This window comes from Brienomyrus brachyistius, chromosome 9 (assembly GCF_023856365.1).
Source record: "Brienomyrus brachyistius isolate T26 chromosome 9, BBRACH_0.4, whole genome shotgun sequence".
NCBI classification, from domain to species: Eukaryota; Metazoa; Chordata; class Actinopteri; order Osteoglossiformes; family Mormyridae; genus Brienomyrus; species Brienomyrus brachyistius.
The window spans coordinates 17,597,014-17,622,097 of record NC_064541.1 but is presented as its reverse complement, the minus strand read 5'-3'; the positions used below and the strand labels follow the sequence as shown (position 1 = coordinate 17,622,097).

Below are 25,084 nucleotides of genomic sequence, written 5' to 3'. Positions count from 1 at the left end.
GATTTTTTATTATTTATGTTCAAGATTTATTGATCTTGATGAACATAAATACTACATAGTAAATAATATACACGTATTGCGACTCAACGGGTCAAGGGGGTGGACGTTAATGAATGGATTATTTACATGATTGATATTACTAATGTTGCAATAAGTAAATATCGATGAAAGGTTGGGCTAATTGGGAAGTACATGCTTTTATATAGAGATCAGTGAATTGAAAATGGCATCATTCAAATAAAGGAATGTTCTACCGTGCGTGGTTTAATGGAGCAACCCCGTCCGCTTTTTACAGTCAGCCATTAAGGCGAACTATGCTAATAAAATAAATTTGCAGCTTATATACTAATAAAATATTCAGTATATATTTGGCCTTACAACTTAAACTAGTACATAATCATCCCCTTAGCTTTACATTTCGCTCATCTGTGTGTGTGTGCGCGTGTGCGTCTGTGTGTAAGAGTGAGACGGAGAGCGAGGGAGAGAGAGCGCGAGAGAGAGCGAGAGGGAGCTAGCGATCACCGAGGATCCCTTGTATAGTAGGCTACTTAAAATCATTCTGCGTCCAATTACTCTGTTGCTCCCCCCGTTTACTATATCCCCGCCCTTCTAGAAACTGACAGCGATTGAAAGCAAAAGCGGGGGATGGCAAGGAAGGGCAATATCATTTACTCAACTAAATACACCTGTAAACCGTAGTGTCTACCAAATCTGTGGTATACAACCGCAAAAAATGATCTACAAAACGCGAGAAGCGGATTGTCGAAGAAGATGAAGCAACCATTACAAGAAACGGGAAACGGAACGTGTTAAACCTTTGGATACTTTTGCCGCAAACTACGTTATGGTTTTCAATTAGAGACTTGCCATAGTTTACTTGACGTTGCTTAATTTTTGCCGCTGGGGAAATGAGCGATGGAGATCTGCGCATTTCTGACGGACTGCTGCTCAAGATTTTCATGAGAAAATAACTGATCTGCGGAGAAACTCCCTCCTGTCACATCCCTCTCTAGCGTGGGAGCTCACAGAGATAAATTATCGACGGAAAGATTGCTTTAGGATTTTCTGCTTTCTCGGACTCGGGAGCTGAAGAAATAGACACACTAGTTGACGCACTGACATACACCGAAGAGCAAGGCTGCACACATACACGCACACGCAATCTAGCTTTGATGATCGTGAAAATCCATGCGTAAGAATCGTCTCCAACAAAATCATAATTAATGTGCCGATATTTACAAATATTATCTAAATTATATTATAGTAAACCAAAAAAACTTGAGGCAGAAGGAAAGTATAAAATGATATTCGGTCTAATACCTTAATATTAGACTAACCGAGAAAATCAAGGCATTTGACTACTGGTTTCAGTAATAACTGTTATGATTACAAAATACGAAGGAAATCCGTTTTGCAAAACAGCTTATAATTACAACAGGAGACTAATTTAAATACATAATACAATCAAAACATGAGAGAATTTCGCCACAGAGAATATACCGTAGATTATCCTGGAAACTGCAGCGGGATCCTAACTCAGCGTGTAAAATTTGAAGGGGTCTGGGGCAGGGGAGCAGTTGACAAGGATCAGGGAGAGGCCGGCGCTACTGAGCTCTCAGCGAGACTGCCTGCCGCGGAGCAGCCGCTGCCGGTGCTGGAGAGCATGGAAGGGGGGAGGTGGAAGGATGAACCTTATATCCTTGAAGAATTATAACATCCACTATTTCAGAGTTGCAATATTGTTCGAGCGTTTAATAGTTTACAGGTCAGATAATCTATTAATCAAACCTCTTAAATATGTATATACATTATGTGCTTAATGTTATCCTGTAGCTGTATTGTATTCGTCTCTTAATCGGGGAAACGTCAAATCTTTCTTGAATAGTTGACTCTTCTACAACTGCAGTGTTCGTTTAACAGTTTTATATTTATATGTATTGTTGTTATTTTGAAAGTAAGTTTCAATTAGTTTTATACCAAATCTATATCCACAGGAATTTAATTGACAAAATATTACTCATAATCAATTTATCCTCAGCAAAAACTAAAATAATTAAATGTTTATTTAATTATAATATTTTTATTTGAAAATATATTGTATTAGAGTACTGTCTGCTAAAGTGTTATGTGGGTAATTGAATGACTATGCAGAGGAATGCTGTTACTTTGTACAGCACTTGGATTTGCTGGGCAGACAAACCATTAAACTTGATTTTCATTGGCTTATGTATATAGTTATACAGCAAGTGTTAAAATAAGGTGACAGCTTAAATTTTACAATTTTACATTATGTGCAGTTATTTTGCTCTTTTTTTCAAACTATATTCCTATTTTTTAATATCCTACTTTCGATATTAGACTGATCTTTGTTTCTGAAACAGCTTTAAACAAGAACTTAAACTATAACTCTCACCCTTTAGTATATTTAGAGCAATTTCAGTTCATTGTTTTTTCTTTTTTTTCTTTTTGCAAACATGCATAATGTGGAGTATGGTTAGAGCGTTTAAACCATACATAGACACATATTTTGCAGTCTGGATTCATGAGTAGAGCATGCATACATTGAGCAAACATACATAAATAGATTAAGGAGTTTACAGTCAGTTTTACACTTTCATATTAAACCATAACTGTGTTCAGTATATATTCCGGGCAAGAAAGTGAAGAATAAAGGAAGAACTCAGGAAAAAAAAAACTAATTTTGGACATTCAAGGGACTTTTCACCTTGGCTCTGAGCAATAGAGGAGGAACAAACACAAAAAACTGACAATATCTGGCAATGTTCTCAAGATACCTGGAATCCTGTTCTAGTTCTGATCAACATTTGTAGGTAGGCCCGAAATCTTCCTTTCTGCATGTCTTCTTGGCATATTCTTATGAATGAAGCATTGCATCATGGTTGGATCATGAAAAAGGTTTATATTCATGTTCTTGGATGAATTTATACATGCACTGGTGGTGATACTGTGGACCTTAAAATGAGGATATGGCCAATGATGGCTTTTTGGTCAGGGCTCAGTAATAGGTGTTTAATGTGGTTATTTTATTTCCCAGAATCCTCTGCCACCAGGTGTGTCTCTTATAGACATTAATGGTCTACCTTTGTGTACATCCTGTGTCGCTCACTTTGGTCAAACACAAAATTAGCCACAACTGTGAAATGAAGAGGTGATGCAATTGCATTAAATATTTTTAGACAGTATTGTATATTTCTCATATCTGTCGATAAATTGCAAGTAAGATGACTTAGGAACAACTGTTGTGATAGAAAATACATTTATACAGGCTTAAGCACACCATAGAAACTGTTTTTGCTCACGCTGACGTTTTTGCACTTGCTTTTTCTGTGTGTCTTTATTCAATTGTTGGTTTAAAGGACAACATGGGAATTTAAGGCCTTGTCCTGCCTGGTTGTTTTGTCATGGGAGGCGTTCGACCCTTCCTGATTTTCTGAGCGTCACCACGATTGGCTGTTGCTATTTGTTTAAAGAATGGAAAGAAGTACATCATATACAGTATTGTCATTTTTATTAACCATTCTTTACTAAGACGTAGCATTTTTGTTATCCATTTCATACGACCAACATTTGTTAGAATTGTTAACATTAACAAACATTACATGTAAGATTTCAAGAAATATAAGATTATGATAATGCATCGGAATTCAGTTTTTATTAATGCTTTAAGTTTGTCCATATGCATACATGCTGAAGGACATAGCACCTCTGGACACATTTTTACCAAAACAATGAGCTATAAACAAAAATGCAAATGGATTCAAGCTTTTCTACACCCACACTCTCCGTGTCTCGCTTCCCTCTCTGACCGAGGTAGCTGGAAGCTGGTACTGCCCCCACATACTCCAGGTTGACATCAAATTTACATTCCGAACAGACAACACACACACACGTATGCACAGACAGACACACGCAAATATACACTGATGCACACTTTAATAATAGCCAAAAAATCAGACGGCATTTCACCCATATACACTGGAAGTCAGTGTAACTAAGATGTTGCAAAACTTACTTTAATTCGGAAAGAAGCATTTTTTTTTGTTAATATCCAATCATCTGCCTGTTCCATAATGTGGTGCAGATTGTTCAAATGATCCTTTTAGATTACAGTGTGTGTTTTTTCATTAATTTCCATTTGCATTTTGTGTGAGTAGAGAGATTTGTAAATAATTAAAATCTTACCAGGACGCATAAAACACATTTTCTGTATTCAAATGTTGTCCTCTGCTCTGGCAAATTGTGTCTAGGGTATATATATGTGTGTGTGTGTGTGTGTGTGTGTGTGTTTGTGCGTATATATATATGTATGTATGTATGAATGTATATGTATGTATGTATGTATGTATGTATGTATGTATGTATGTATATATATATATATATATATATATATATATATATATATATATATATATGTATGAATATATATGTATGTATGTATGTATGTATGTAGTATGTATCTGTTTCGATGTATGTGTTCAGTGCTACATGCTTTCTGTTTTGTGTGCTATTCTTATTCTGTCTTTCTGCTACATGACTACGGATGACTGAAATGGAAGGTACTTGGAATTGTTACCATGGAAACCAAACAAAGAGCCAGAATTCAGAAAAAGGGAGAATGAGAGATGGATTTTACTGGACATATTATACCTCATGTATGAATAATTTTGCTTTGCATTATATGTCCTGGGTGTTGGCATATATCCTTTAATTAGCCCTTTTCCAGTCATATAGTTGTACTCCATTGCTTGGGAGATGGGTACTACCCATGTGCCCAAACTATCCACATTAAAAGCATGTGCAATCAAGTAGATTTCTTATGTTTTCCATATATGTGCTGCAGCTGTGAATAAATTTGGTCCACTGCCCATGGTCTTCATATCAGGAAATTACATGTAAAATGCAAGAGCATTTTTGTAAGCTTGAGTAAATCTCTAATTTAAGGTAAATTACCTTATGTGGGTTTGCATACTGTATGAAGCTATGGTGTGTGTTAAGGATGAAACGGTTACCGGTGTCATGGTACAATGCCGGTAAAATACCCGATGGTGAGTATTACTTCTTCAAATTTTAATTATCGCTAAAACCATGGTTGATTGTCTTGAAAAACTGACATTAAATACTGTCTAGTGTCAACCAAAGTTAGCAACAGTCTCCGAAATGCAGGTGCGCAGGCGTAGCATTCTGGGTTTGTTTAGTGTCAGTGAAAATATGGTGGAAGGCAGTGACAGTGCTCTGAAGATTTTTAATGTTAGTGCACGTTTGATATGTTTTTCATTAGCTGTTGGCTACATTATTATTTTAATGTGCATGCAAAGAGCAGAGTGCTACTAATTTTATTTGCGGTTTTCGATATAAAACTTGGTGAAAATATTTCAATTTGTGTATCAGTTCTTTTTGAACATTTTCAGCACATATTAACAATACCACGATAATACTGATAACCATGATAATTTTGGTCACCGTAATCGTGATATAAAATTTTCATACCGCTTCATTTCTAGTACAGTACGTATGTAGTGAAGGGAATAGCAACATTTGAATAGGATGGTAACAAAGTATGATCGGTATGGAAACACATTTAAAATACTTTTGGCCTATAGTGTCCTTTTTTAAAAAAAAAAAAATAGATAAATTTTTTTAAGGCAAGAGTTCATTGATAAATGAGGAAAAGGACTGTATTCATTTGTTAGTGTGAAATTGAGTGTTTGTAACTAGTTATATGATTATAGTTATATGATTATAGTTTACAGTTCTTTATAGTAGATTTAACTGTCTGCTGGGTCTCATTTTGGTCTTCTCATTAACCTTGTGTTTACTGGCTTATATCTCCTTTTAATGATCTGAGATCGTCTTACAGCGCAGGATTCCTATTAAATTGCAAAAATGATTTCTTCTTCTTCCAGCCAGAATGTTTAATTATATCGGCTACAGAAATTTCAAGGTCACAAAGAAATCTGCAGGATAGCACTATCAACACAAAATATGTTTTCGACGTATTGCATAAAAGCTTCGTTCAGGAAAAGACACAATTGCCATCTTGTTTTGTACACGAATAAAATGATATTTACTTGTATGCATTATTTGATGTATTTGTATTTACCAAGACTACTGAACAGCTACACACAGGGGGCTGCCTGCTCATACCAGAATCCCAGGGCTTTATTTGGAATAACATCAATGGTAATGAAAGGGTTTGCTGTGTATCTGTTGTTAATTGGGCATGTGGGTTTATATGCTTGCATTGCAGGAGGAGTTAGAGTTGTGTTTGCAATGACCTTGGTGATACATTAGGCCAGCAAAGGCAAAGTGAATGAAGTTTCACCAGTTTCGATCGCTCCTTTGCTGAATGCAGCTTTTTTTTCTCCAGTCGTGCTTCGTGGATACAAGATGTTTCAAAGGAGTGACTTTCAAATCGCTGGAGATTTTAAGGCATGGTGTGTGTGTTGAATGGAATCAGAATATTATCAGTCATAGGAAGAAGGGATGAGGCCAGAGATGAGGAGAAAAGGGAAAGGAAGGGGACAAGGTGGTGAAAAAGAGCGAGAAGGAAAGCAGCAGAAAGAGGAGAGAAGAGCTAGTAATGTGCCACTGGAATTATGTAAAAGGCGTGCGTGGGAGAAAGGGAGAGGGAGCCAGAGAGAGAAGGAGCACGAGGGAGAGATGGAGAGTGCTAACAGATTCATATTCCCAGATGCAAGGAGGTTATCACTGATCTGATGGAGAAGTGATTCGGGGAGGCAGAATATGCAGGAGAGGTGAACAATAACGAGGGAGTCGTTCATCTAGGCACTGCATGACGCTGTGTTCTTGTTTCTTGTGCCTCTGTTCCTTGCACCCGTCCAACGACACCCTCTGTAACGCAGCAGGTCACGTGCACGGCCGCCGCTGGTTTCCATTCCGGTGACATACGGGCGCGGTAGCCAACCAGCTCACACACAGAGCCTCACAAGCGGCCTTCCCATTTTCAATCATGACCGCTTCACCCCACACTTTGAATACTGCCGATTGCTAGCATTTGTCTGATAGAAGGCTGTGTTGGTATGTCAGTGCTGAACCGGTCTTAATACACACTCTTCCTCTGTCGCTCCCGCCATCCTGCTGTCTTCCAGAAAGAAAAATGAGCCCCAATTATGGATACCAGCTCCCGAATTAACCCTGCCATCTCTCGGCCTTTTTTTGTTACTGCCTCTTCCCCTCCACCTTACCTGGCCCGTCTTTTGCGCTCTCTCTCTCTCCTTCAGAGCACGCTCGCGCTCGCCGCAAGAGCATAGCTACCGGGAAGCAGCCAAGCATGGAGACCCCTCCCACTGCCCCCCCTCAGCCCTTCCGACAATCCGTGAGTACTTCTCCTCCCTGACCTAACTGCCTGGCACCCCCTCCTCCTCGCTCCCCTCATCCCGTCTCGCACCACCCTCCGGTCACTGGGCTCTCTTTCGCTTTCTCACCCTCTCTTCTTCCATCTCCTACCCTCACTGGCACAAAAAAGCAGTGCGTACCCCCCTACCTAACGGCACCCCCCCCCCAGCCTTCTCTCTCACCCTCCTTCTCTTTCTGGCTCTCTTCCTTTCTCATTAATGGGTGTAGTAACCAGAATGTTACTGTTTGTGGGGTCAAATCCAGGAGTAAGACATTGTGTCACACCCTTGTCCCCAGTGTGGTAGATGACCAACATCAGTACAATGGGATGTAAATATAACAATCTTTTATTTATGCTGCAAACGTGATACATTCCTTCAGATCTGGTTGAACGCCGCAGATGGACATTTCAGTTCGGCATCTGCATTCATTAACCAGTTAGCACAGCTGCCAGTCTACAGCTGAGCCTGATCTTAGTCACTTTCTCAAAGTTAATTAAAGGAAACTCCGCAGCGCGGTGAAGAGGCTGCATAGCGATCAAAAAGCCACTGGGTGAAATTCAAGCTGGAAGACAACACTTAAGCCTGACACTTAAGTCTGGCATTTTACAGGATTTGCTGCAGTGAGAGCCTAGCTGCCTGCTTCCTGAACATGTTTATGATCAATTTAAGGGATTTGCCGCAAATCGCACCAGATGACAGCTATGGTCGTATACTCATGAAATGGGGCAATCAGTAAAGTAAGAGATAATTAACCAATGGATAAAACATATTTTTTAATCTTGCATATGAAATGTTACAAATATGATTAAAGTCTACATTCAGCTTAATATGATTGCAGTTCTAGCAATGCTCAGCGTCCTTTCCTGCTTTCACTGAAGTGTGGGAAATTATAGGTGTGTCCTTGAATGTTTATTTCTGGAATGAATGTAGAATGATTTTAAACGGATTAAAATCAGTCTTACAATGTACAAAAGAACAGGGCAGAGTGGACGTTAGGACTGGTCCAGCCACTTATCGATAAATAATTATGAGAATCTAAGGAGCAGTTTCATACGTGCACGTCACTACACTGAATACCCAAAAAGCAAAATCTCCCACGTCTGTGGAGATACTGCCAGAGATGATACTTACCGAACAGCTTTATATTTCCAATTGTGATTAAAATAGCGCTTCTTTTACAGAACAACATATAGGGGGGAAAACTGACTCTTCATTGGGTTATGCTGCAGGTGCTATTTTAGTCTCGTATTTCCATCCTGAGCGAAGCAGCATGTCTGTACCCTGTAGGTGGATCTTACATTGTATCCATAGAGCAGCACTGCCATCTGTTGATTGGTTTGGGGTACTGCAGATTTAGTGTCTAACTGATAGATAACACCATCCCCGAGATAATATACTTCTTTTTAATCTTTCCCCCATTTTTCACACACCTTTCTTGTCCTTCTTTTTGCCTCATTATAATGTGATCTTTCTTTTTTCCTTTAATAGTCCATCCCTGATTTTGTACTCTCTTTTAATTGTGCATTTTCCAGTTCATTATCATGCTTATCCTCTGTATAAATCCCCAGTATGCGTTTTCTCTCAAGAGTTCCTTCGCCTCCCCCCCATCCTGTGCACCTCCCTCATCACTTCCCTTTCTTGTTTGTTGTAGTAGCCACACCAGAATCTAATACCCTCCCCTGTCTTATTCTTCTCCCAGAGTTTTCTCAGCAGAAGGTTAAAAGGCTCCATCAAGAGGGCCAAGAGTCAGCCCAAACTGGACCGCACCAGCAGCTTCCGCCACATGATCCTGCCCCGCTTCCGCAGTGCCGACCAGGACAGGTACGGAACCTCTGCTCTCTCCGGGGACGACACTATCTACCGTGTGTCCTGGTCATCCTGCCTGCCATCTGTTCTTTAAATAAGTTTTAAGGACTGGCATCTCAGAATCACCTTTAATGGGTTTGTGTGGGTGTGTGGTCCAGGTATACAATGTGATAAAAAACCTGTTATTTTAAGATTGTGGGAACCATTTTTTCAGTCCCCACAAGGGGAAAGTCAATTTTATAAAAATCTGTGACTGCAATCAAAAAAACTAAAAATGCGAAATGTCTTGTATTTTATTTGGTTGCTTATGGCTAAGGTTAGGACTGGGTAGGGATTCAGGTTGTCATTGTTAGGATTTGGGCTTTGCCTGTAGAAACGAATGGACGATCCCCACAAAGATATCAATACAGGTGTGTGTGTGTGTGTGTGTTTCCTGTACAACTGGCAAGGTCCCACTGATCTGGAAACAGTTTTCTGTGCCTTAAGCCACTCCAGCTTGCGAACCAATATTGGCAGACTGATTTTAGAGCACAAACGTACAACGTGAAGGCCTGTGTGTGTGTGTGTGTGTGTGTGTGTGTGTGTGCATGCGATAGACTGGCTTCCTGTCCAGGGTGTTTTGGTTGTGCTCCATGCTACTTGGGATAGCCTACAGGCCCCTCCTACAAGCCGTACTATATAAGTTGCTGCAAAATGGATGAATTCATGTGCTTGGATATTTATAAAGGAGTTCGGAATGGTTGAGGGTGCACTGAGAATGATAAAATGGAGTGCCTGTAGCAGACTGGGCTGGGTCTGTGTCCCCTGAACACTGTTCTACCTTGTATATCGTCTTCATCCCATTTCTTATTTGGCTTTATATATTTGATGCACTAACATGTTTTCTGGACTATTGGCAAGGCTACACTGATCTGGAAACAGTTTTCTGTGCCTTAAGCTACTGCAGCCTGCGAACCCATATCGGCAGAGTGGTTTTAGAGCACAGTCAAACTGTACAACTTCTGTGAAAACGCGAAGGCCCAACAATGCTCCTGTGCTTTTGCTCACTCCTTGATCCTCCATACCTCTTCTTCTTTTCCGTAAAGATAGCAGATCTGTCTGCCTGACGTCACAATCCAGTGTGACTGGTTATATCGCTGATGCAGACCTGCATTCCTTCCCATAATTCAGTGCTAAAAGAACAATTAAAGCCAAAGTGCTTATCATGCCTATAACAGCTGTGGCCAGTTTGGGCCAGAGGGAAATTAAGTAGACACACAGGGAGATGTGCTGGAAGTTTTTATCAGTGATGTTTCATTGAAACGTCCAGCTTCTCCTTACTTGGTGTCCTGTATGCTTTTCTGGGCATCAGCTTTTCTGGTAGATCGGTATTCGTTACATGGTATGAGCCATTGCACACCTAGACCTCCCGTTCGATGTGTTCTGGGACACCCTCCTCTGCGTTTGCCAGGGGCAAATCATTTCCAGTAACCTCGATAAATGGACGGGTGTCCAGCACTGAAACATTAGCAAGGCACACAATGCCTTTTCAGAGCCCCAGCCAGATCGAGTGCACTTGTGTTTATGGTACTCTGCCCCCTTCCTGACCTCGCAAAAGTAAACTATTGTCAAAGTTAAAACAGCCACTCAGAGCTTATTTTCTTGAAGTTTCCTTTAGATGAGTAGGATTCTCCTCATCCCTCAGTTATGCAGTGGGCTAAGCACATTTCCCCTACGATTGGTCCACAAAGACAAAGTATGTGGGTCAAGGATATTTTAAATCAATCTTGTGCAAGACTAGCAGTCTCCCCGAAATTCTGAGACCCGCTACTGCTGATTTCCCTTTCAAAATTGGCTCACCGGGGACTGTGCCTCGCTGCTGATGTCACTGCGTGGTATTGCATGGTAAGGTGCATGGCCAAGCGTTAATGATGTGAGAATAAACAGAATATATATTTTCACTGGAAAATATTATATATTACTGCCAAAATACTTTTACCAATTTAGCAGTTTAGCTAGTGGCACGTAATTGCAAATCTAAACTGAAAGATCTATACAATTCATCTAGCAGTTAGCCTTCCAGGTGCACCGTATTGCAGCCAAATGGGGGTTGCTTCTCTACTTCTGTGATTTCTATGCATATATTCCTACTGTTCAGGTAGTGTTTTGCTGTCATATGATTGATGTCTGTGATAAAAAAGGTGACCTAAACACTGCCTTAAACTTCACCTTAAATGAGTATCAGTCTTAATTGTCACAGCTAGTGGATTCATTAACAGCTGAACCTGCCCCTTTCAAAAGAAGGTAACAATATAAAAATTAATTTAAGTCATGGCTTGTTAAACCACCAGATTTAATACACATCCAAAGTAAATTATATAATGTGTTTTGATAAGGTAATGACCCCCCTGTTTTTTCCAAAACCAAAATCTAGTCAACTAGGGACATTTGTTGAAAACAAGAAGTAAAACTTCTAAGTCTGTTTAATCATTCTGTCATGGGTTTTCATTTATTTATTTACCTGTTTGTTTGTTTATTTCAGTTTTTTTTTGTTTTGTTTTACAAGTGCTTTCTTATTTTCAAGTCATTGTAAATAAAAAAAAACTGTTCTTAATGCTTCACCTGGTAAAATAAAGGTTAATGAATGAATGAATGAAACTCTGACACTTTAAATTAATATATATTTAAATTAAAACAGCACCCCCCCTTAGCTGCTGTATGTTTGTAATGACGATTGATTTTTTTTCATGGAAACATAATTAGAATGACTGGCATGCATTCCTACGCATATGTGTATAATATGCAATCCACTAATGCCATAATAATAATAATAGCGATGATAATAATAATAATTGTAATAATCTGGAGCTTATCCCAAGAGAAGGTGCCAGAATGTATACGTGCATCCTTCTTCCAACCACTTATTCCCTCAGGGTCGGGTGGGGAGGGGGGCTGGAGTCTGTCCCAGACAGCACAGGGTGGGGATGCCAATATGTAAACATATGAGGTCATAGAATTGGATGCCCTTGGACAGGGGACTTCTGCGGCCAAATCAGATCCCCTGCTTTGACTTGTGTGTATATCTAACCCCAGCCCATGAAACGGACCCGTGGTTCCTCTGAGACGACCTCACCGTACTTGCGTTACACAAGACATCAGTGGCTGCATGCGCTCGTCCGGTTCTCCTGCGGCAAAGCCATTAAAGCGATAATGTGTCAGTAGGATGGACCTTGGATGTCTCCAAGGCTATGTCAGTCCCAAAATAAAATAAACAAAAAATATATAGTTTATATATATATAGTGTTCTCATTAGGACCAACAGAGAAGAGAAATGTCTCCTTACGAAGCAGGATAAAAGACAGCAGCGATTACCGTGAGGCTGGATAACAAAGCCAGGAAAGAAGAACAGCATCCACCTCTAACTGCAGCCATTATAACGCTCAGGGGGGACCTTGGCAAGGTGGTGCCGCCGCCCGAGCCTCGCTTTTGTGGCACCTCTTTGTGGGTCTAATGGCGTGTGGGGAGGAAGCTGAGGCTGAGGGAAACGAGAAGCCGCTGTGCTCCGTGGTCTCACACGACGTCAGCCCGAATGGAGGATAATGAAAGCGGCCCCCATACTTTAGGGCTGCTTTCTCTGCCACTCCCTGCTCCCCATCCAGCGCTGCTGTAACATCCCCTGGATATCTTGCAGATCTAGCCTCTCCATATCCGTCTGTATTTTTAGACCACCCCCCCCCCCCCCCCCAATGTATGTCCACCTTCTGGAACTGTGTCCCGCGCAGTATTTTTGCTTGAGATAATTGCTGCCTGCATAAAACTGTTATAAGCCTGAGATTTCCCTATTAGAGTTAGATGGGTGTGCTTTGCTGGGCAGCAATACTGCCTCACACTTCCAAGGCTGGGGAATTGACTCTGATTTTCTCCTGGGGTGCAGTGACATGCAGTTAGGTGGACTGCTTTCTCTGTATTGTCCAGTGTGTATGTCCTCTGATGATCCTGTCCAGCATGTCCCCTGCCTTATTCCCCCTATCGCATGGGATTAGCGCCAGACTCACTGTGACTGGATCAGTGATATGAAGGGCAGATGGATTGCAAAGCTTGAATATGTATATTCCCATCACATTTTAAATGCATCTGCATGATGATGTACATGCAGTGTTGCTGCTGGCGTGTAGGGACTCTTACTAAGTGGAATTCTCTGGTTATTTCCTTTTTTGGTGTTACTGGCTAAATACTAGCCACCAACTGGCTTTGCATTACGCGTTTGACTGAGTGACTAATAGTGAGGATTTAAACTGCCCTGCTTTCTTATTGTTCTGTTCCAGCAAGACCTTAGATGATGCACTGGAGGATATTATGGTGTCGTCTGACGATGCACGCATGGCTGCTCTCCAGCTCGATCCCCCGCTCCCCCAGCAGCACTGATCTCTGCTCAGCTGTTCCCTCAAGTCACTGTAATGAGAGATTAGTGTTGCTAAAGGTTGTGGGAAAGGGGGCGTGGGCTGGACAGGAACCGGTGCTTCGTTAGAGCCGCTCGATGCGGGGTTTGGGGGGATAGGTCGCCGAAAAATAGCCTTGTTCCCAACTCATCGAGAGAAGACTAACTTGTGAAATATCTACATACTTAGGTGTGACGTGGTCGCTGTTGCGTAGGATTACTCACTTTTAATGATGCGATGATACAGATCATTGCAGGTGAACTCGTTCTATTTCAGGATTCGCCGTCCTACACGTGTTTATAGATGGTATGTGGAATGCATTCGCTCCTGTAAGACCACAGGGCCGTGGTACTATAACTTTGTGCTTAATATCTCTGTCCTGTTCTGTCAGCTTCCCTGCAGTTTCCGTTTAATTCTCCTAGCTGCCTCATTTAACACAGTATCTCTCTCTTTCTTCCCTTCTCTGAGCCGCTCTTGCAGTTTACATAACAACTTGATTTCCTCTGATAAGCGTCTCTCTTTCTCTCTCCCTCCCTCTTGCTACCTCTCTCTTTCTCTCTCTCTCTTCCTCCCCCACTATTCTCCTTTTATTTCTCTTTCTGACTCATTCCTATAGGTTTATTTTTAACTCCCCCCCCTCCATCCCTCACTCTCTCTCCTGTCTGTGTTGCAAGCCCAGATGCACATATCTGAAGTGAGTGTGTCTTTAAGCACTGACACAGGGAGTCGTCAGTCACCGGGCACGGACGCATCGGGGGCCACCATAGTAGGCGATATCTGTCTGTCTGTCCGTATCCTCTGCGTTCTCTGTGCCGTGCAACCCGCCGTCAGTCCGCCTCTCTCTGTCCGGCGTGCTCCGTCCGCGCGTCTCCGCGGGAACGCGGGATCCACGCGTTTCGACTGTCCCGTCCGCTTAGCGTTTCTGTCAGTCATCGCTGGTCTCACTGTGCAGAGACAGCCAGCCCTCATCTCGCTCCTCCTATGCCAGCCCGTGGCTGCACCACAGATACGATATCCAGTGCCGTGTAAGTCCTCCAATCGCGCCCACTTTACGGGCGAATTCCGTTCCCAGCTTGGGCTCCGTTACTGAGCTCGCAGGACGTACCACCTGGGGTGCCTAAAGTCCTTTGTAGCCGGGCTTCTTGCAACTAATTCAACTGAGCTACAGCAAAGGATTGTCTCCAAAGATGCAGTTCTCTTCCTGGAAAAGCAAAAGGTGGCCACTTTCAATTCCTGCCGAATCCTTCACTGTTGCATAATTGATGGTTTATTTGCAATCATTTGTTCTTCCTGTGCAAACTCCATGTCTATAAATGGAAGCAATGACAATAAATAAAACTATGAAATATAAAATGTATATTGCACTTGCCTGGTAATATTATGTTCTCCCCATTTAAGCGGCGTTGTGCACTAGAATTTGTTCCTCTTGACGGCGAAATCGAAACATTTCAGGAGCATATGAGTGTATGTCTGTCTCATCTAATAAACCGGCGATTTTTCCCATTTTGGAAAATGGACACTATTATCTAGCCACCAGGATGATCGGTGGACTGCGGGGCGTAAGCATTCAAGCTGCGGATGGACTGGTCATGTTTCAGCCCCTGCGTCTGTTAGCCTGAGGAGACAGAGAAGGCTATTTAGCCATCTGCAGCACGGCGTCTGTCCAGAGACCCGGATGTGTGGGCTTTCGCTGAGCAGAGGCCCAGATATCACTCTGAGAAGAACATCCAACTGTACAAAAGACTCCAGTCAATTGTTCGCTAATGAGCTTTGTGGGCGCAGAACCAATATACAGGGATTGTTTTAACCTAAACCGAATACACATAATGTAATCCTTTGTAGGAACCTGAAACGTTAATTTACATAATCCATGGATCATCTACAGTTTATTCAGTGTAGGACCATGGTAGGCCTGAAGTCCATCTCAGGAAACATGGGTCACCTTGGACGAGATACCAGTCACAGGGCATACAGTCACACATAATGGGTGCCCACCATCTCTCTGTGTGTTAATGCCAGCATTCAAAGATGTTCTGTGATTGACTGGATGTACAGTATTGAGTCTTTGTCACAGTGTGCTTCCGTCATTACAGCGCGTTTACCTGCGTCTCTCTCGGCTACGCCTTTCTCCATCAGGACCCGCCTAATGCAGAGCTTCAAGGAGTCCCACTCCCACGAGTCCCTGCTGTCCCCCAGCAGCGCAGCTGAAGCTCTTGACCTCACATTGGACGAGGACGCCATTATCAAACCTGTGCACTCCAGCATCTTGGGGCAGGAGTACTGCTTTGAGGTTCGTGGCCCGGTTGTCTTGTCCATGGACTGATGTCGCAGGTGCTGTAATCATTTGGGACACCACTCACTGGAATCATTTTAAAATTGGCACAGGCACAATCATGTCCTTCCGGTACCTCAGGTTATTTCCTGACTGAAGGATGTCATCATGATCGTTTTCTGCTGTTCATAGTTTTTTACAACGATTCACATCCCCATCACTCTCCTCAGGTGACCACAGCCTCTGGGACCAAGTGCTTTGCCTGCCGCTCGGCCGCCGAGAGAGACAAATGGATCGAGAACCTGCAGAGAGCCGTCAAACCCAACAAGGTGAGAGATGAGGAGGTCGTTGAGGTTGGGACGTGGCCCCAGTCTTCCCCAGCCTGCTTATTTAATCTCTTTATTTAGATGTCATCATTTCCTCGTCCCTCATCTACCTTTCCGCAACCAGATTTAATTAAAAATATGACAATACTAGGGGTTCATGTCTTTTATCAATAAATTGCTATGTGCCATTTTGGTCTTGTCATAAACCACAGCTTCACACACATATCAGTAGATCTGAGTGCCAGAAGAATGACAGGACCTCCATGGCTTATTGACACCAGCATGATTCATGATTCCGTAGAGACTCCCCACTGTTTGCTTGTTAAGTCTCTCCATTATAAATACTTTACATTTCAGATTAGTCTCGTTAGATGAGGCTCGTTAAATGACAGGGATCTTACATGACGATGGGACCACGTCATACTTCGCTTTCTAACAATCTTAATTAAAACACTGTTTTAAAAGTCTGTGACCCTGCAGATACCAAGGACATTGACAACCCTCTCTGTCATGTTCTCCTAAAGTATGCTCACCTCTATATATGTATATGTACATCACATCTGTCTTATCTTGACACCCAATACCCCCATCCCCATTTCAGGACAATAGCCGGCGGGTGGACAACGTGCTGAAGCTGTGGATCATCGAGGCGCGCGACCTGCCCCCCAAGAAGCGCTACTACTGCGAGCTGTGCCTGGACGACATGCTGTATGCGCGCACCACCAGCAAGCCCCGCACCGACACCGTCTTCTGGGGCGAGCACTTCGAGTTCAACAACCTGCCCGTCGTCCGCAACCTGCGCCTGCACCTCTACAAGGAGACCGACAAGAAGAGGCGCAAGGTTGGGGGGGCTACGGGGAGCCTTTTCTGGGCCACGACACTGTACTTTCCCTCCAAAACGTTTTATTTCTCTGGCTATTCAGCTCTAAAGCTCCCCATTCAAAGATGTGATAACTACTCCCCTGCTGTCTAATTCATGCCAATTATCTTCTTGCGTACAGACGTCAGTCCTGCGGCCTTCAGCCATAGTCTTAATTAAAATGTCAGAGTTGTCATTTTACGCAGTTAGTTACATGAATTACCCCCCTCCCCCACCTTGGGCTAACGTGTCCCAAATGCCCCCCCCCCCCCCCCTCCTTAGGAGAAGAGCACCTACTTGGGTCTCGTCAGCATCCCCATCTCCAGCATCACTGGCCGGCAGTTCGTGGAGCAGTGGTACCCAGTGATCCAGCCTAGCGTCCTAGCCAAAACAGGGGGTGTTGGCGGCGGCAAGATCATCAACGCCTCGCTACGCCTCAAGTCCCGCTACCAGACCATGAGCATCCTGCCCATGGAGTTGTACAAGGAGTTCGCCGAGTACGTCACCAACAACTACCGCACGCTCTGTGCCGTGCTGGAACCCCTGCTCAGTGTCAAGAGCAAGGAGGAGGTGGCCTGCGCCCTGGTGCACATCCTGCAGAGCACGGGGAAAGCCAAGGTGGGCCTTTCTGCGGCGATGCATGGACAGGCAATATAGGAACCACATAAGGAAGCAAAAGAGAACCAAACCAGGTCAACACCGCTCTGATACGGTTGCTCGCATATAATATATTAAACACTGAGCCTAGAGGAAGCCTACGTAACAGTGAATATATTCATCCATCCATCTGTCTATCCATTTTCTGTATCCGCTTATTTATTACACGGTGGCTGTGGTCCTGGAGCATATCCCAGGCAGTACAGGGCACCAGGCACTGGACACCCTTTGTGGGATGACAGTCCACTGCAGGGCACAGACAGTAAAATATATGCAGCTGAGAATATCTAAATTACTTGCGATACATCACATTAGGCCTGTAGGAAAGCTGGGTAGAGAATGCCAGCTGAAAAAGACAGCGAATTAATAGGCTAAAAATGAAGTCAGTTTGTGCTGACGCTCTGTTGTGCTGGTGTGCTAATCTCTCCTGCTCTCTGGCCGTTCCAGGATTTTCTGTCCGACATGGCAATGTGTGAAGTAGATAGATTTATAGACAGGGAACATCTCATCTTCAGAGAGAATACATTGGCCACCAAAGCCATAGAAGAGTACCTCAAGCTGATTGGACACAAGTACCTCAAGGATGCCATAGGTGAGGACTGTTCTGACACACAAAACTTTATATCTGAGACTTGTGTGCGGGCCCTTTTTTGCTGACAATTGTACTGTTAAATTGTCTGTTTAGGCGAGTTCATCAGAGCCTTGTATGAGTCAGAGGAGAACTGTGAGGTCGACCCAATGAGAATCCCGCCTTCTGTTCTTCCTGATCATCAAGCTAATCTCCGCATGTGCTGTGAGCTGGCACTCTGCAAGATCGTCAACTCCCATTGGTTGGTGGTACTCTTATACTGTATTTTAGCTGTCGGATTTTGACAAAAATACATAAGGTTATTTCAATATTCTATGCATTTTGACATATTTTTAGTGTTACTTTAATGATTCCTGGTGATAATTCGCTGTTGAATATCATTTTAAAAAATTTCTACTTTAATGTTTAATAAAACCCGTAGCTCTTGTGCCTGATTGACCAAGAGCTTAATTAAACATGCCATGAAATATTAAATTCATCTTGCATGGTGTTTAAAATGTGGTGAAGCGACGCCTGATTAGGTTTCTAAGGGACCTACTTGGGACAGCAAGACTGCCTCTCCCTGAGAAGACGGTAGAAGCACCTTTAAAAATTCGCAGGCCAAGAAGGGCATGCGAGCCCGTACCTTTCTACTAGTTTGTCTGACATTTAAAGGAGCGAACGAGTGCCTCCTGAAACTGGTGGCTTATTTTAGTCCCGAGTTTGTGATGATTTAGGCAGAAAGGTCACCTCCTCGCCTCCCCTCAGCCATTTGTGCCTCAGTTCCGTTCATTTAATTGTTGCAATAGAGTCTGTTTCCCAGTTGTTACACTGCACTGATCCTTAAGATAAACACTGTGGGAAGTTTCTGCTCTGATCAGCAACCTTGTTAAACTAAAGGGGTCAAAATGCGATAGTTGTGGCTTCCGACTTTACTTACTTTCTGGGCAGAACTCAGAAATGATCCAAGTGGATGCTGAGATGAGTAGGATTTTCTTATACCCTAAATTAATGAAATTAATTATTCATGCATTTTGATCAGAGTACATCCAATATTGTTAAACGAAACACCCATTGTAAGTAATTTCAGTAAGAGCGTAAGCCAAGAATCTAATGGCAGCTCATTCGACAAAGCAGGTTCATGTCTTTCCCATAATGCCCTGTGCCAGACCTATTTTGTCTGTCTATATATATTCAGTCTAAGTAGGCGAAGTCTAATTGAGTCGTTATTTTTTAATGCCCCTTCGCTGAACTAATGCCTGCAGCAGATTTAGCCCCCCCCCCTCCCTATTTTAATCTCCCCATTGTTTTTGTACAGCTATATATAATACAAAAACAAAAATGCCCCTTTTCCTTACTTACTGTGATGTTGTCATTTTTGTGGACCACCCATCCCACCTCAGCGTGTTCCCACGAGAGCTGAAGGAGGTCTTCGCCTCCTGGAGGGTGCGTTGTGCCGAGAGAGGGAGGGAGGACATCGCCGACCGCCTCATCAGCAGTTCCCTCTTCCTGCGGTTCCTGTGTCCCGCCATCATGTCACCGTCCCTCTTCAGCCTGACGCAGGAGTACCCCGATGAGCAGACTTCACGGACCCTCACCCTCATCGCCAAGGTGGTGCAGAACCTGGCCAACTTCTCCAAGTCAGTGTCCCTTTCTGATCCCATGGGATCTATCTGTTTGTCTGTCAGTCTGTCTGTCATGCTACCTCCAGTGCCGTAGATATAAAATGTTATTAGCTCTATTGAAGACAGCCATATCTTTTGTATATTTACTTCTCCATCCATCCATCCATCCATCCAGGGATGGATTATGACTTGTGTGGGCCCCTGGGCAAAACGTTCGTGAGGGCCCCCCCCCACCACCACCACCACCACCACCACCACCACCACAATTCAAGGGCCCTTGGCAGCCAAACGCCCTCCCTATAGGGTCAGGGGCCCTTGTAGGCAGAGGATCAAAGAATGTAGGCCCTCTAAAATAGACAAACGAAAATACATTGTTGATAAGCGTTGCAAATTGTTTTGGGCTAGGGGCCCCAAGGGCCCCTGGGCAGCGGCCCCGCTGGCCCGGTCCGTAATCCGTCCTTGCATCCATCCATCCAGATCAACTGCTGTGTCTGCTTAAGGGACTATATAATGATAAACAATATGCGGGCGGACAGCGCGGACCACACTGATATGGAGAATATACAGTAAAAATGATTAGTACAAGATGATCATGTGATATGTCTTATGGGCATAATTGACTTTAAAAGCATGGGAATAAATGATAGTATAATATATATATTAAGGGACAAAGCATGGGCACTTGGTATATATGCAATTCCTCCATCCATCCATCCATCCATCCATCCATCCACCCACCCATCTGTTTTGAATTACTTGTCCAGTACATGTTTGCCTATAGTCAGTCTATGGTTTACCCCATTCATAACTTTCTAGTGACACAGGCGGCACAAGGCACAGCGCGCCCAGGATAGGTCCCCAGTCCATTGCCGAATGCCATCACAGCTCATCCCGCATATAAATGCCTGCCTTTGTTCAACACTCTCCTTCCTCGCTCTCCGGCTTCTTCCTCGCAGGTTCGGCAGCAAGGAAGAGTACATGTGCTTCATGAACGAGTTCCTGGAGATGGAGTGGGGCTCCATGCAGCAGTTCTTGTACGAGATCTCCAACCTGGACAGCGTGAGCAACGCCGGCGGCTTCGAGGGCTACATCGACCTGGGCCGCGAGCTCTCCATCCTGCACAGCCTGCTCTGGGAGGTGATGGCGCAGCTCAGCAAGGTAGGCAGAGAGAATGCCGTGCCCGTTCGCCTTGCCCATGACAGATGTGTTGATATGTTCTCTGATGTTCAAACTCTGTTTAACAGCGGGGAGGGGATACAGTGTTATAAATGTGAATGATTCTGTACGCTGTCCAGTGATGCCATCCAGCCTGTTTGAAATACGCCTGAATTGAACATCGTGTGCTTTGTTATGTGTGAGCGGTACAGCGTAAGCGCTGTGTACCTCGCTTCTTGGAGGAGTGTCTGTCGTTGCCAGTGTGATTCACAGCTATTACGGTCTTCCAATCTTTTAGACTCGTAACAGGTACATTAACTACATCACCCGAAGCTATAAATCACTATTTAAATGCTCAGACACCAGCAGAACTAACAGCCGATAAGTATTACAGACACTATAAGTAACAAATTAGGTGTAATATGGTCAGTCTATATTTAGTGTCTAATATTATAATGTTATTACAATAATAGAATTTATTAAATGAATTTACATATTTATAATAATAATATACATGATTTTTCAGCTTCAACAGTCAAAATGAACCAAAACCTCTAATTGAAGCCCTTTTTTATAAACATATGATGCATAATAGAACCTCACAAGGTCATTTCATGTCACCAGTAGTGATAAATTGGATGCGTACGTGTCAGACACTGCACGTAACAGCCCCCCCAACCCCCACCCCCCCCCCCCCTCGGCTCAGGATGCCATCATCAAACTGGGGCCCCTCCCCCGTCTGCTGAACGACATCAGCATGGCTCTGCGAAACCCCCACTTGCAGCGGCAGCCCAGCCACCAGGCGGACAGACCTCCCCCCGACAGGCAGGCCGAGCGGCTCCTCTCGAGGCCCAGCTTCAACCGCGGCATGTCCTCCGACTTCCAGAGCCTCATGATGCGGGACCTCAACAGGTACCAGCCATGGAGACGATGAGAATGAGATTGTTTAGGGTGCAGATAGGAGGCGTCCTGTATGCACGCCTTCACACACTGAATCCAGTCAAGCACAACTATATTCCCTCTATTTCTTTCTCCTCCCAGCTCTATAGACGCCACTCGCCTGCCTTCCCCGACCTCCGGGCTGTCCAGCGGGGGCGGTTTATCCTCACGGGCTGGCATGGGACTCGACCGCGATCACCAGCACAGGGCCTCTAAAGACGTCTTCTATGTCACACGGCCGCCCCTGGCCCGGTCCAGCCCAGCCTACTGCACAAGCAGCTCTGACATCACTGAGCCGGACCCCAAGGTACCGCTTGACTGTATAACTGCAAGCCAGCCTTGACTGTGACATGTGTCCAGGGCTGGATATTAAGTTTGTATATCATAGCAGAGACAGGGAGGAACATGTTCATAGAACGTACCTTTTTATTTATAGATTGTAGTAAAACAATCGCCCCCCGGCCCTCCCTTCTTCCAGGTTCTCAGTGTCAACAAAAGCGTGTCTATGATGGATCTCCAGGACTCCAGAATGAACAGCATCTCTAACCTCCAGTCAGTGGGTGACATGCTAAACTCCTCCCAAGCCTCCATCGCTGGCCTGGGCAGCTTCGGGGCCCTGGGCGGGGGGCTGCGTAGCGGGGGGCGCCTGTCCGCCGGCTCAGGCGGGTCCAGCATGTCCGGCGGGCTCCGCATGAGTCAGATGGGTACCACCACCGACTCCCTATCTCAGCAGCAGCAGCAGCAGGCAGCCGCTCTCCGGTACCCGCTCTCCTTCCAGAACCCCCTCTTCCACCTGGCCACCGACGGGCCCCAGCTGCACCACCAACAGGGCCGCGGCCAGCTGCCCCCGCCTCTGCTCCTGGCCCCCGAGCCCGAGGCCCCCAACTCCAGCTACATCCCGCCCTTTGGACACGGGGGCTTCTCCCGCAGTGAGGACCTTTCCACCCTGCGGCCCGGCGGCGGCAACCTGGGACAGCCCAGCATGCTGCACTCACACAGCTACAGCGACGACTACACCCGGCAGAACCAGGCCGAGTTCGGGCGCCGCCAGCTGTCCCTGCAGGTGCAGGTAGCACTCAGTGCATCCGCCTTAGCTGATGAGGCCTCAGCACGCTTTCTCACATATGCATTATATATATAAACATATATAATAAATCTTTTTTTGTATATTTAATGCCGAACATGAATTGCATTTTTCCTTAATATCTAGGTAAGATGATTGCTCAATTTAGACATCAGTATTAGATTAATAATGTGGCTGCTTGTTTTTTTTTTCCTTCTTGAATTACTAATTCTTCAGCTCTTAAGTAAGCTGTGACATGGTCTTTTGCAGTATTTGGCTGTTTCTTGTGGGGATGTGACACGCAACATCACCCGCGGTTTTAAATTTCACATCAGCCGATTCCGCATGCTTAACTGGCTGTGCTCGTGCTCTCAGGAGAACATGCAACAGCAGCAGCCGCAGCCCCAGTCTGGCACCTCCCCCTCCTCCCTGGCCACACCCCCCTCCACCATTCAGCCCGTCCGGCAGAACTCCAACGCCGCTCCTCCGGCACAGCGCGTCAAATCGCAGCCCTCCCATCAGCTGTCTGTCGGCTCAGCCGCCGCCTCCACTCCCCCGACCAAGCAGCGGCCGCCCAGTGGCAACCTGCTCCAGTCTCCAGAGGCTGGGGGCTTCGGGAACCGGCAGCAAGCGCCACGGCAGCAGCTTTCCGTCAAGGACAGCCCGGCGCCAGGGCTGCCGCACCAGCAGAGCACCACCCGGGAGGGGCCCCAGGGGCCACAGGGGGGCGGTACGCAGACCACCCCGCCATCTCAGCAGCAGCCGCAGCAGCAGCAGCAGCAGCAACAACAACAACAACAACAACAACAGCAACAGCAGCAGCAACAGCAACAGCAGCAGCAGCAGCACCTGCTGAAACCATCTATCAGCAAACAGGTGCGTTCGGTGGAGGGGGGGAGGGGCATGGGGTGGGGGGGCAGGAGCAGAATGACCAGGGTGCTAATCACATCAGCATCACCTCGTACCTTCAGAATCAGCAAGGATCTTCTAGAATGTGGTCTGCTGACAGTCTTCCCCTGAATTGTGCCTTTTTGTGATAAGACATAAATGTCATCACTAACAGTAATACTGTCAAAAAATGTTAATCGATTGTTGGCCTCTTGTTTGCGGGTTACATTAATTAAACTATGGTGTTTGTATTGACAATGAAAACTTTTTTTTTTTTTTTTTTTTTTGTTTAGCGATGATACCACTGGAAATGGGGAAACTGCCCATTTCAGATTTACATTTACAGCATTTAGCAAACGCTCTTTTCCAGAGCGACTTGCAACCAGCGCTTTGTCGTCCGTGACTGTTCTTCCGTCTATAAGCTAGACCTAAACTGTCATCGAGATCAAATTACCGCTAAGAACGTTGTATGAAAAACCTTGTTAGGAAAAAAAGAATGTACAGGAAAAGATTATCAATTGATTATCAAAGATTTGTCAATATGTTGCTTCGAATGCTTTGAAACATAAACTTAAATGGAAAATTGCTATAATTCATTTATTCATTATATCATCATAGTTCATTCATATTCCTTATTTATTATTCATGTCTGGGATGTCCATCCGTTCTGCAAGTATCAAAAGTTCTCCAGAAATATTGATGCTTTAATAAGGTCCCAGAAAACCTAGAAAATATTTTTAGGATATTATGGATTTATATTTAATATATATTAATTTGTGTCATCTCATTTCCTCATCCTAACCGGTCAACTGATATTCCATTTCCATCCATCCCTCCATCCATCCATCCATCCATCCATCCATCCATCCATCCATCCCTCCATCCATCCATCCATCCATTTTATAACTTTATGCTCATCAGGCTCGCAGGCCATTTTCTTTCATTTATACATCATTTAATTACTTATTATACTTGCTAAATGTGGCTGAAAAAGGCGCAACATCGATATGATATCAGTGTAAACATGAAGCAGATGTGTGTCCCATTGTCTGGAAATCAGAGGTCAAGAAGAGAAAGTAGGAGTCTAAGAGGCAGAGCATCAACGCTGAGATAAGAGGTGCAGGGGCTG

At 44.4% G+C, this 25,084-nt stretch overlaps 1 protein-coding gene across 9 annotated transcripts in view; it reads left to right on the top strand.

Moving 5' to 3' along the window:
* The window catches only part of syngap1b (synaptic Ras GTPase activating protein 1b), a 72,263-nt gene that overhangs the window by 30,025 nt on the left and 17,154 nt on the right, over positions 1–25,084 (top strand). For 6 of the 9 annotated variants that reach the window (XR_007399851.1, XM_049026481.1, XM_049026485.1 and 3 more), the window contains 14 exons: positions 7,263–7,357; positions 9,079–9,200; positions 15,740–15,893; positions 16,106–16,204; positions 16,803–17,042; positions 17,343–17,678; positions 18,165–18,309; positions 18,403–18,547; positions 19,689–19,925; positions 20,867–21,068; positions 21,772–21,977; positions 22,107–22,311; positions 22,483–23,073; positions 23,443–23,943. Coding sequence is in view for 8 of the 9 variants with exons in the window: in XM_049026481.1 (XP_048882438.1) it covers positions 7,263–7,357; positions 9,079–9,200; positions 15,740–15,893; positions 16,106–16,204; positions 16,803–17,042; positions 17,343–17,678; positions 18,165–18,309; positions 18,403–18,547; positions 19,689–19,925; positions 20,867–21,068; positions 21,772–21,977; positions 22,107–22,311; positions 22,483–23,073; positions 23,443–23,943 (3,278 nt within the window). In the remaining variant the exon portion in view is untranslated. Of the gene's footprint in view, positions 1–536; positions 2,832–7,262; positions 7,358–9,078; positions 9,201–15,739; positions 15,894–16,105; positions 16,205–16,802; positions 17,043–17,342; positions 17,679–18,164; positions 18,310–18,402; positions 18,548–19,688; positions 19,926–20,866; positions 21,069–21,771; positions 21,978–22,106; positions 22,312–22,482; positions 23,074–23,442; positions 23,944–25,084 lie in introns of those variants that run through there. The other 3 variants (XM_049026488.1, XM_049026483.1, XM_049026482.1) reach the window with 3 other exon arrangements.